Source organism: Pipistrellus hanaki (genome assembly GCF_964339955.1).
Source record: "Pipistrellus hanaki genome assembly, chromosome: 2".
Taxonomy (NCBI): Eukaryota; Metazoa; Chordata; class Mammalia; order Chiroptera; family Vespertilionidae; genus Pipistrellus; species Pipistrellus hanaki.
In genome coordinates, this window is record NC_140504.1 from 173,686,045 (window position 1) to 173,698,416 (window position 12,372).

A 12,372-nucleotide genomic window follows, 5' to 3' on the forward strand; every position below is an offset into this window, starting at 1 on the left:
TACAGATGTTCATGGTCTGGATGTGCTTGATTTAGGGGTTTTTCATGATCAGGGCGTTGTTAGGGGAGATGAAGAGAGGACTCATACATGGGGGGCGGGGAGGGCCATAGAGGTGGATCCTGGTCTCTGTTTGAGCATCAGGCCTGCCATGAGCGGGGAGTGCAGGTGGAAGCCCTGTAAAATATAGACCCCACCTAATCTACTGGGTGACTCGGTCTTCCAGAGCTCATTTGCTCAGGGAATAGCATACGTGGAGGTTTTATGATTTTTTTTTCCTTTGCTGGGCTCAGGCACATTTCACCCGGAACGTGTAGGGACCAAAGTCAGCTACGCGTACATCACAGTAAGTTGTCTATTGATTTTCCTGAATGGAAATGGCCTGACGCTGCTGCCCACCGGCTCCTAAAGCCCGTGGTGTCTCTTGCCCGAGCATCTATAAGCCAGAGGGATGGTGTTTCAATCACTTGGGGTTTCCTCCTCATTCCTCCCCCCTAATCTCTCTCCCCCTCTTTTTTTTTTTCCTCTTTGCTGTTTCTGCAGGTCTTAGAAGGGGATGATTCCCCAGTAACGTTCCCTGCCCTGACCCAAGGTGCTCCTCGGCCTCCCTCCCGGCTGCTTCTCGTGTGACGCGGGCCCCAGAAAGGAACTCCGATGGACTTACACCGGGCAGCCTTCAAGATGGAGAACTCGTCCTACCTCCCCAACCCGCTGGCCTCCCCGGCGCTGATGGTTCTGGCGTCCACGGCCGAGGCCAGCCGCGATGCCTCCATCCCTTGTCAGCAGCCACGGCCCTTCGGGGTCCCGGTCTCGGTAGACAAGGACGTGCACATTCCATTCACCAACGGTTCCTACACCTTCGCCTCGATGTACCATCGGCAGGGTGGGGTGCCTGGCACTTTTGCCAACCGAGATTTTCCCCCTTCTCTACTACACCTCCACCCCCAGTTCGCCCCCCCAAATCTAGATTGCACTCCAATCAGCATGCTAAACCACAGCGGTGTGGGGGCCTTCCGCCCCTTCGCTTCCACTGAGGACAGGGAGAGCTACCAGTCAGCCTTCACGCCAGCCAAGAGACTGAAGAACTGCCATGACACAGAGTCTCCCCACTTGCGCTTCTCAGATGCGGATGGCAAGGAATATGACTTTGGGACCCAGCTGCCATCTAGTTCCCCCGGTTCCCTCAAGGTCGATGACACTGGGAAGAAGATCTTTGCTGTCTCCGGCCTCATCTCGGACCGAGAGGCCTCATCTAGCCCAGAGGACCGGAATGACAGATGTAAGTACTTTGGTGCGAGCCTTCCCTCCCCTCGGTAAGCCCTGCCTCACAGTAGCGTTCAACAGGTCGTGGCCTTCTTCCTGTTCCTACTCATGGGAAGGCCCAGCTCCTTCCCATTCCGCGGCTGTGGAGTACTAACCTTTGCTTGTCTCTGTCAGTAAGCATTGAGAGTTCTGTAGGAAATGTTTGCCTGAAGGTAGCCACAGGCAAGTTGACCTCCACAATACCTTTCTCTCCAGGGCGTGATTAGCTTATTCCCTGGGGACTCTGGAGTGAAGGGGGGTGGTGCCATGTAGGGTACCGGAGTGAATGTTATTTCATTGGAAAGTGTAGGTTCCAAGGGAATTAGTGTGTGTGTGTGGGGGGGGGGGGCGCTGAAGAAACTCATCCACCTCTCTTCTCTTTGCTGTCCTCATTATGCTTCTCTGATCTCAGTATTATATTTTAGCTTCTCCATTGTATCACATGCAGTGGACTCCACGTGATTTTATTGTCGCTACTCTCAGCCCTTGTCCACACCGGGCTATTTTTTCAGAGCAGGACAGAGGCGTCGTCAATCACCATAAAACAGCTGCGTTTTCCTTGCAATCGCAAGGCTAGAAAGCTGACTTCTCTTGGGATTTAACAGGTTTGCTGGATGCTTATTACGGGGCCCACTTTTAGGACTAGACATGGTTGACCCATGTGACTGCTCCATATTTGATGTTCACAATTATTATTAATTTCTGCTCAAGCTTTCTCATGTTCTCCAAGTGCCTTTTGGGGCTCTGGCTACCCTCACTAATAGTTGGAACTACACTCCTTGATTTGGAACTTGTAGACTCCGACCGCTGAACCCTGCAATCTTCTCATCGAATATAATAGAATATAATCAGGAAATAATTGTGTTTTAGAGCTTTGGGGCTGTAGGTAGACAGAGCAGTTCTCTTCAAGTCTGGTGAAAATTTATGAACTGAGGGTGTTTTCCCACCCAAGCCTTTGTTCTAAGCTTTGCTTCGTTTTGTTTTCTTAAGAAAACTACATCTGAGGTTTGCTCTCCCCCGCTTCTCTATTCCTTGTGCTCCCGTCCTCTCTGTAACTACCAACACGAATACCATTTTCCTCCCTCCTCTCTTTATGATGCCGAGGAGAGTAATAGAGACATTGCAGCTCTCTCCCCTGTCGGCACTGCTTCCTCAGGCTGTCTCCTTGAATTAGGCACTGTGTTAACTTTCCTGCGCTAAAAGGCATCTGCCTAAACCCGGCGTACCTTTTCAATAAAAGTCATCATAAAAATCAACCTGCCTTGTAAATCCATCGCTCTTTGGTTTAGAAATATCTTGCAAGGGTGTCTTTTATGTCAGCCTCTGTAAGCCCGAGACCTCCCCACTAACGGGAGAAGGCTGCTGGCTGACAGCTCCGCTGCCCGTGCGCCCCGTCACTCTTGCTTTTAGTTCCTCTCCCACCTTTTCCCTTCCTGTGCGGCCGAAGTGTGTGTTATGATCCTGCTTTTTGGATGTACCTGCTGAACATAGGCTGGCTTTGTGCTGGTCTGTTTCATTTTATTTCAGTTTAGTTTTCATTTGTCAATGTGCAAGTGCCCAAGGCTAGCTGTCATCTGACCTCTGGCTAAAACTGCCCTGGATGAGGGTGTGACAAATTCTGCCCCCCCCCTTTTTTCCCCCCTGCAAATACAAGTCGAAAACGAAACCCTCTTCAAAAATAGTGTGCCACAAAGTAACATCTGCAGATGGAGATTCCTTTCTTCTCTCCTAACATATCCAGCTTGTCTCCATCCATCTTTCCAGCCCAAACCTGTATCAGACCCCCAGAGCCAGGAGGAAGCTTGTTAGTCAAGTCAGAACTCATAGATGTGGCTATCCATTCCCCTCCGAGTGTCAAAGCCATAACTCTTCTGTTTGCCCGGCCTGCATTGTGCGCCGGTGCCATCCCCCATGGAGATGGATCCCTCACACAGGAATACGCCTGGGTGGAGAAAAATTAAATGAGTCTGTCTCCCAAAGTGAAATGGAATTCTGACCTTGGAATTAATGAGATTCTGATCAGAAGGGTGGGGAAACTTCTTTATTGCAAATTGTACGGTTACATAAATTGGAGCCCATTCTCCCTCTATTTGTTTAAAATATCCCTCTTTTAGAGCGTAGTTTGTGCTCTCTCTTTTTTTTTTCTCTCCTACACGAATATTCAGCCTATGGGTGCCGTGTGAGTGTGGGACGTTTGTATACCCACATGAGTATCTGGAGTTCCTTTGGGACTGATCCTTAGCCAAAAAAAAAGGTGCCAAGAGAAGAGGAGACTGCCAGTAATAACCCCGGATCTGTGCTCCTCTTTCTTTCCTTTCCTTGGGCAGGGTGGCAGCAGTCACAGGGTGGGACTGCGCAGCATCTGTGCTTTTGATTCTGAGTGTTTGGAAGGCAGGAGACACAGTTTTCTGCCGGGAAGGGTTGAAGAGGCCCCGTAACAAAGTCTGTAGCAGCTTCCTTGGCTCTTGTCATATGTTGATGTGTGTCAGAATATTTATGGCCTGTTTTATGTAAATACATACTTAAGGGCCGTTAGAAGGCCTGATTATTCCCACTAGATGCCTTTCAGGCCCTCCCTACAGAACCGTTTTTGAAATAAGTAATATTTCTCAGATAATCGAGTGACAGTATACAAGACTGCTTCCAAAGGGAGAGCTGGAGGGGCAGATGGGGCCGGGAGGGGGCGGGGAAGGCAGGAGGAGAGAGAACAGAAAGTGTTCAAAAGAGTAAAGAAATAGGTTAGGCGCCTTTTGCCCAGACTGCCAATATAATAAAATAGGAACTGTATATATTTTAGTTTTTATTCTTAAAATTTAGAGTTGATTTCTGATATGGTTGAGTCATTTTTCAGTTCTCTTCATCTAAACAATTTTTTTTTCATGAAGTGTAAAAAATGTTTTATTAAATTCAAGTAAAACTCCTAAATAAGCATTTAGCAGGGGTGGTGGTGGTGGTGGTGGTGGTGGTAGTGGCGTTACCGGGTTGTGTGTGTCCCTTACATAGAGAAGTTTTATGACTGAGTTTTGGTCAATGAAAAATCAGTTTTACAATGGAAACACTGACAGTTTTTACTGTTGCACCCACCCCCTATTCACACACTAAGTCCATATGCAGATATGTCCACATGTGAGAGCATTTGAGAGAGGGGCCTGCAGACATGGTGTAATGTACACACGTTCTCTCCTTCCATCTGAGCGCTGGTAGGCAGGATTTCTTTTGTGATTAAATATCCATTTTTTTTGTAGGAAAAAAAAATGTAGCTATTTGGGTAAAGTATTGTGTCTCCTAGTACATGATTCCTGTTTGCTTGCCTGTTCATCTACTTGGCATCACAGGTGCTTCCCAAGGTAGGTGTTGGGCTCTGTGGAAAAAAGAAGCCTTTACTCTACAGGACTGACTTATTTCCCTGGAAAAAGGGAGAAGCATTTTGCGAGAAGCCGGTTCAGTTCGTGGAGGAAGCGTAATTCCCCGGGAAGGGGACTGAGGTAACTCCTGTTTATTGTCACTCCCTGAACCAGTCTCCCAGGGCTCCTTGTCCAGGGAAATGATGCTAAAATTTATGGACCAATTACAAATAGCCCACGTGTGTCTTACATATGAAGTGTGTACAGATATGTTTCCCAGGGCTTTTAAAATAAACATTTCCTCATTAAGGAAACTTTACAACAAAGGGAAGATACGCATTGTCTGCTGCCTTGTGCTAGAATCTTTGTATTTATTACCCCCCTTAGTACCCTGGCTCTTATCACGTTCATTTCCTTATTTCCTTTGGACCACCCCTGTGCCTGGATTTCTGTCTGAGTGACACAGCCTTGGGCCAGCCTGACAGTCAACCCTCTCAGCTTGGCTTGTGTGCATGCTTTTGAGGATTGAGAGAGACCAGAACTGTCCGTGTGGAGCTTTGACTGGCCCCACCTTCTGGCTCACCTCAGGGATGGGCACTGACCACATGTGACCCTCCTCTACCTTGGCCTCTCCTACCGTTAGGCAGATTCGCAAGATAGGTAGGAAACTGGTAGCTCACAGCAACTGCAGAATGTCCTACTTTTGTTCTGATACTAAAAGCCCTGAGTAGAAAATGGTATTTTGTACTTTGAAATGTGCCTTATAAAGGCATGTGCCATTTAAGACCCTATGTTCTCAATAGCTGAGGGTACACAGGCCCCAAGCAGCCCAGACTGAGGAGGGTCAGCTCCATCCTAGGGGTGTTGTTAGGGGGATACTTCCCAAGGGCCTGGGACGGGGTTGGACAGGGACCCCAATTTGGGCTTTTAGGAGAATTCTTCTTGCCGGAAAGAATGTTTGGGGGCAGTTCTCGGGTCACCAGGCTGACCTCCGGGATTGTAGCTGGAGCAGATGACCACTGTGAAAGGGTCAGCAAATCACCAGACCGAGGTGGGTCAGATGGTCCCCCCTCCGCTGGCTGCGCAGACCTCGCCAGCCTGATTGCTGCTCAGCTGCTCCCCGGGTTCTCCCGGAGTCCCTTTAAGAACTCCTGTGATGTGTGTGGTTGGTTGTTCACTTCCAACACAGTCGTGGAGACTCCTTTTCATGCTGCTGGGTTTAATTGTCTTGTCGGGATAAAGAAATGTTTGCACAGCTAAAGTGGGGCCGGGCTGGACGGGAGCGGTCCCCGATGGCTGCCGAGCAGCTGGCCTGGCTTGGCTCGGCGCTCTGCCCGCCCGCCCGCCCGCCCGCGGCTGGGCTCGCTCCCGCCCCGGCTCTCGCTCCCCCGGTCCTCGCTGCACGCCGCGCCGCTCCGGTCGGCGGCTGCCTCCTCGCACGGCCAGAATGCCTAATCACCATGGTGAGAAAACGGACACCGCAGCCGTCCTCCCTCCTCGCCCGCGCCCGCCCTCCCTCCCGTCAATTGTCATGCAGAAGCGATCGGCTGCCTGTTCCTCGCGGGCGGCCGCCCGCCAGCCCCTCGCGCCCCCGGCCACAGGGGGGCTGGTCATTGATCGTCTGGGGGAGGGGGGCCCGGAGAGACAGGACGCCGGGCCGGGGGAGTGAGGACCACCGAGGGGGCGCCCTCGGCTCCCTGGAAAAGGACCCCCCAGCCTCCGCCGCGGAGGCGGCTTGCGAGTGGTTCCAGACAAGCTGGTGACTTTGCCGTCCCGCAGCCGGTCTGGGAGGCTGCGTGCGGGAGAGGTCCCCGCGCTGCCCCGGGCGGGCCCCGCACCCCGCGCCGCCGCCCCCGCGGTCCCGGCCCCTGGGCGGGCCTCGTCCCCCACCCCGGGCCCGCCCCGCCCGCCACGTCCCTCGGCCCCCGTGGCACTCCGAACCGAGCTCCCGGTCGGTTTCCTGGACGCTGAGCCACAAAGACAGTGGGGACGGGAGGAGGGTGACCCTGGAGGGGGCACGCCCACGCGGGTGCCGGGGTGACGAGGCCCCGGCGGGAGGTGCAGGTGGGCGGGGGGTAGAGGGAGGGGGCGGGGGGTGGCCGCTGTGCGGGGAGGGGCCGTGGGGGGAGACGGGGTGCAGGAGTGGGAGGAGGCACTGGGCAGGGCCCGGGGCGCGCTGGGGAGGGAGGATGGACGTGCACTCGCGCATCTGGAGCGAGCTGTCCCCTCGGCAGGCGCTGCAGATTGGAAAAGCTTTCCCGTCTTGCAGTTCAAATCCGTGCAACGTTCCGGGGACGTCTCCCAGGTCCGGGGCGTCGCGAATCAGGAGGATGGCCGGTGCTCGGGGCGAGGCAAGGCCGGTCGCCCGTGGCCGTCAGAGAGAGGCCCGCAGCCGGCACCGCGGGGCCCGTCCAGGCTGGGCGATCTCTGGGACTCTGCCCACCGGGAGCTTTCCGGGGCTGCCTTCCGGTCAGCGGCCCCAGGTTGATTATTTGGTGCCTTTTTTGTTTTGTTTTGTTTGAAAACAAAAACACACACATTGTATCCAAATAACAAAAGTTGCTCTCCCTCCCCACCCACCCCCTTTCCTCATTAGGCAAGGAAAAGGAAACTGAAAAATGGAATTATGTTTTATACTGGTTTTTCTTACTTTTAACGCTTATTAGCTACTCCCACCTAGTTAATACATATTAGCACACTTTGAAATGTATTCTTTGTAAATACTCAGGATTTGGAGTGACAATAATATAATTTAACAGTTATATTTTAATAATTTTTTTTCATATTTTTATATTTTAACTATTATTAACCACATCTGTTGGAATGTACGCTTTACAAATGTGTGGGATTTAGAGTGATGATACTTTTTTTGGTAAAATCCACATGATTTTAACACCAAAATAACAATACTTTCTGGATTTTAATATGCTCTTCCAACAGTTTAACAGCATTTCTCTGTGCTGTTTTACCCTCTTAAAGAGAGATGAACTACAGACTTAGAATAACTTATTGCTATATATCAGCTAAACTGCCTTGAAAAAAACTTCAATACCATTTACATTGTGACATTTGTGGTTGAATAGAGAGGCTCAACATGTATGCCACAGGGTGGGAATTTGTGAATATCTCTATCTTTGGGCAAAGGGGAGAATTTTCTACAAAAGAACTTTCACTTACTTTCTCTCTTATGCCTTTTTGAGGGAAAGATCCTGAATTGAGACTGAATTGAGACTATGGGGCTAGCCCTGCAGAAATGATAGGCTGTGGTATGAATCAGCAAATGTGGTAGATGCTAAGTAAACAGCAGTAATTTATTCCCTCCCAGCCTTACCCAGTAGATCAGATATTTCTATTATCTTAATCACATTTTAGTTCTAGTATTACAACTTTTTTTGCATTTATGCCAAATCACATTGAAGGTTTCAGTAAGTGTTAGTTTAGTATTGAATAAATTGGTGGTGATGACTATAATCTAATTTTTACTTTAAGTTTTTATCAATTCGTCACTCTTCAGCATTGTACCGGGTAGCATCTATAAGACTACTCTCCCAAAGGTATAAAGGTTTATGGAAAGAAAGGAGGAATTTATTTATGTCTTGAGGTTGATAATAACAAAGGTAGGTAGAGAGATTTTTTTAAGACATAAGTGAAATTTTCTGTCTCAAATAGAGACTTATTTTGTTAATTATAGTGGCTACTAAAACAATCATAACTTTAAAAAGAATCTAAAACTTGCTTTTCTTTCCTAACACTCTAGAAACCTAAAGTTGGAGCATTTTCCCTCCCCAAATGTTTTCCCACAGCAATTACATTCCCTCAAATACAGATCTGCTTTTGGTGTGTATTTTGGGTGAGGGGGGGGGGCACGTGGGGGGGAGTTCTTACCTACATCCTGGCTGAAGCTAGAAACATACAAGTGACATGAGGGCTTTGTAGACACGTATAACCATTGGGCCATTCGGACAGTTGAACGTCCATGTTCTCAGTAGAATGTGTTCTGGTTGAAGACGACCTGGAGGAAATGAACGTTACGTTTTTAGGGGAGCCCATTCTGTTTGGCAGACACGAGCTTTAGGAAAGCCCAGAGCTGTGTGTGGAGAAGGAACCTCTCTCAGTCTCATGAGAAATCAAGCCCAGGAAGCCTGGGTGTGACTCGCCAGACAGGGGTTGTCTTTTTCTACTGAAATTCATTCGCAGGCTGAGATGTATGGCTTTGCATCTATCTTAGGACCGCGGGCAGTCAGGAAGACAGAGGGAGGGGGAAAGGGCCAGCCCTGAGAGGCCTTTCCTTTATCTTCAGGTGTGTCATTCCCATTTGGGCGCCAGCTAACCCTATACTGCTCTCATTTGACCTTCCTTTTGGGGGTTTGACTTAAACCAAGTCAGAGTGATCTAGCACACTAAATACCTGTTAAAAGAGAATAAATGCTGTATTTGCCCCCTTTGAGACACAACTTGAAGGTGTTTCAGATCAAAGGTGGGGAGGCAATATGACATAATGATGAGTTCAGCCTCTGGAATAAAATTCTGACCCTTTAGCTTACTTTCTCTGTGACCCTGGGCAGATTACCTAACCTCTCTGGGCCTCAGTATTCTCACCTGTAAAGTGGGAATCATACAACCGTAAAGGGTTGTTGTGAAGGACTGATTGAGATTAAGTACACTGATAATGCTTAGAGCAGTGACTCACACATACTAATACATAATGACTATTATTATTTCAAAGACAATCTGCTGGTATGATCTTCATTGTCATACCAGCAGATATGGCCCAACCCAGGGTCATTAACAACTAGCATGTATGTAGGATCCATTCGCACGTGTGCTTGATGGCAAAGCGGGAGGGAGAAAGACTCAGAACCCTTTTCTGTGACAACCAGCTGCTTTTCCTCCCTTCATTGTTATCCATCCACCAGGATTAGCCCTGGTGTCCCTCTGACCTGCTTCCTTCTTCATTTTATTTAGAAAGAAGGACTTACAGGGATTTATTTATTTAAAAGGACTTGACTAAGGTTAGATATCTAGGCAGTGACTAAGGTTAGATATCTAGACAGTGACTCAGGTTAGAAAATCTGAATCTCATCATATTTCCTTATTATGAATTTTGTATTATCAGATATTACTTGAAATACATGGGCCATTAGAATTTGTGTGTGATAGAGATTTGGACGACATATAATCAGATTTGCTATAACGGTATTTGACTGGTGTTAGAATTCAAAGTCGCGGAGTTTCAAGTATGTCCTTAGATTCTAAGTTATACAGGCACTTTTACCCTCCTTGCCTGTGTGAGAGAAATCTGTGAACCTTCCCCCATCTGTGTGTGTCACAGTCCCACAGCATGATGGATTGTCTCTGCTTGGGGGAGGCTTAGGATGGGGCTTGAAGGGGCCTTGTAGGTCAGGAGAGAAATACAGCAGCAGGACTGAGCTGGGATGGAGGGGGTGGGGGGGATTAGCAGGGGAAGGGGAGGGCAGAGTTGGGCGGGGATGGGCCTCTCCCATAGTGTCTGTGTGCATTCTCTTAGGAGTAAAAGAGGGCTGTCCATTATTACCCTGAGCGCACAAATAAACTCAGTGTTTTTTCTCTTTGTAGAGAGAGAGCCCTAGGGGGCTCAGGCATACTAAAAAAACGACTCTGCATGTCCGTGGGAGAGGATAGGAGTGAGAAAGACTGCCCCTCTGCCCGAGGACCTTAGATTTGAGTCTGTTATTTAGATATAATAGGTCATGTTTGGAAAGTCTTCTGTTCACATGTTTGTGTAGCTGATATAGCCATTGGAAGCCAGTTGTTCGATACCTCAATCCCTATCCATGCCTTTAAGAGGTTCAGGTCGGTGCTGGGGACAAAGTGTCTCTAGATCACAGAGCACCCGTTTTTCCTCTCTCCCTACCCCCAGTCCTTTGCCACATAGAGACACCAAGGTATGTGGGAGGCAGGGAGGGAAATGCTGTTTTCATGTTTCATTTTTAAAGAAGAGGAGAAAGCCTAGGAGGTAGGCCCCAATGCCAAAATCGCAGTTAGGAAAGAATTCTAGAAAAGGAGCGAGCTGGGTCTAAAAGATAGAGGTAAGGCCGCAGCACAGGCTGGGGTAAGTAATCAGCAGGACTGCAGTTAGGGCCTAGGCTTCGGCTTCCTTCCTGAGCAGTAAAAATTTTTTTTAAAAAAAATCCTTAGAACAACAAAAGTCTGGACGCATGGGCTTCCTTCCTGACAGGCCAACCTGGTGGGGCTTCATTCAGACTGAGCAGCAGTCAAGGCTGATTTATGGTAGGAGAGCCCAGACAGACGGGTGGGCTTAACCCTTTCCTAACCTCAGCGCTATCTCCCTGCACATTCTGCCCACTTCTCCCAGCCTCCCGTCATGAGGTCTGCAGCTTCTTGTCACTGGTTCTTTACTGAAGGAGAGGACCTGCTGCGGAAGCACCTAATGCCTCCTCATGAGTCGAGGAGAAGTTGAGTGACTTGTAAGAGATCTTACCATCGAGTCTGTGACAGAGCTGGCATAGTGCCCTATGGCTGGTCTAGCTCTCAGGCTCTTATTGACATTATATTGACTTTGGAGCATTGCGTCCCTCTTTGATCAAGGAAGTGCCCCCTGGAGTCTGAATTGGGGTGGCTCTATATAATACTGGTATTGCAGAAGGCATATCTTCGGTGTTTATTGGTGGTATTGTGGATAAAATTGTGGCAGAGTACATGAGGCGTGATTAAGTTTCCATACTCTCTTGGTAGAGAGTGTGATGCAGTATTTAATACATTTAGCCATGCCAAAACTGGTTTGGCTCAGTGGATAGAGCATTGGCCTGCAGACTGAATGGTCCCAGGTTCAATTCCGGTCAAGGGCATGTACCTTGTTTGTGGGCACATCCCCAATAGGGAGTGTGCAGGAGGCAGCTGATCGATGTTTCTCTCTCAATGTTTCTAACTCCCTCTCCCTTTCTTTCTGTAAAAAATCAATAAAATATATTTTAAAAAATACATTTAGCCATTTATTCAGTGTTTACTGACTACCTGCATTGTTTTAGACATCATGTTAGGTGCTGGTGATATGACAATAAGCAAGACAGATTATAGTCCCCTGCCTTACTGGAGTTTAATATTTAGTAAGCAACTGCTGGATATTGTGAAAGGTGCTATAATAGGGGAAGTATAAAATGCCCTGATTAAGAGCAGGAGCACCTTGTCTAGGAGTCAGGGATAGCTTTGAGTTGATATCTGAATATCAAGAAGGAGTTGCTTACTCAAAGAGGGCCAGGTGTGGCTATTTGCTTTTCTGGAAAGTATGGCATCTAAGAATGGAAGAAAGAACTGCAGAGTTTCCAAGAATTGCTCACATGATAAAGAATAGAATTTCTCTCCACCAAGACCTGAGGCCTGACCTCAGATCTCTATAGTACTTCATCCTATATCCAGGCATTCTTGAGAAAGTTCATTTGATGCTTATGTGTTTAGAGGCTCAGTATCATATAGGGTCTTACTTTTAAAGTAACTTTCTTTATTTTTGCTGCAAAAAGCTTTATTGTTTCCATTTGGCTCAATGCATGGGAGAGGGCTTCAGGTGGTTAAAAGAATGGCTAGTAGTTTTCGGGGGTGGGGGTAGGGGGGAGCTCAGGCAAAAACCAGACACCAGGGGGACGCAGTGGGGCGTCCTCAAAGGCTTCTGAGCTCCAAAGGCTCCTGGTCTGGCTTGAGGGTGAGTATTTCGAAGAGACACTCGCCCAGCCCA

The 12,372-nt window shown here is 48.5% G+C and overlaps 1 protein-coding gene and 1 pseudogene across 3 annotated transcripts in view; one reads left to right on the forward strand and one right to left on the reverse strand.

The window, feature by feature from the left end:
- Positions 1–651: 651 nt before the first annotated feature.
- The window catches only part of RNF220 (ring finger protein 220), a gene marked incomplete at its 5' end in the record, with an annotated part of 218,927 nt that continues 207,206 nt past the window's right edge, over positions 652–12,372 (forward strand). For both annotated transcript variants that reach the window (XM_084874578.1, XM_084874579.1), the window contains one exon: positions 652–1,276. In XM_084874578.1, coding sequence (XP_084730704.1) covers positions 652–1,276 — 625 coding nt within the window. The remainder of the gene's footprint in view (positions 1,277–12,372) is intronic.
- Positions 12,297–12,372, reverse strand: part of LOC311617459 (ferritin light chain-like) — a 40,181-nt pseudogene continuing 40,105 nt past the window's right edge. The window contains exon 4 of the transcript in view: positions 12,297–12,372. This exon is cut by the window's right edge and continues 449 nt beyond it. The product of the transcript in view is annotated as a ferritin light chain-like (transcript).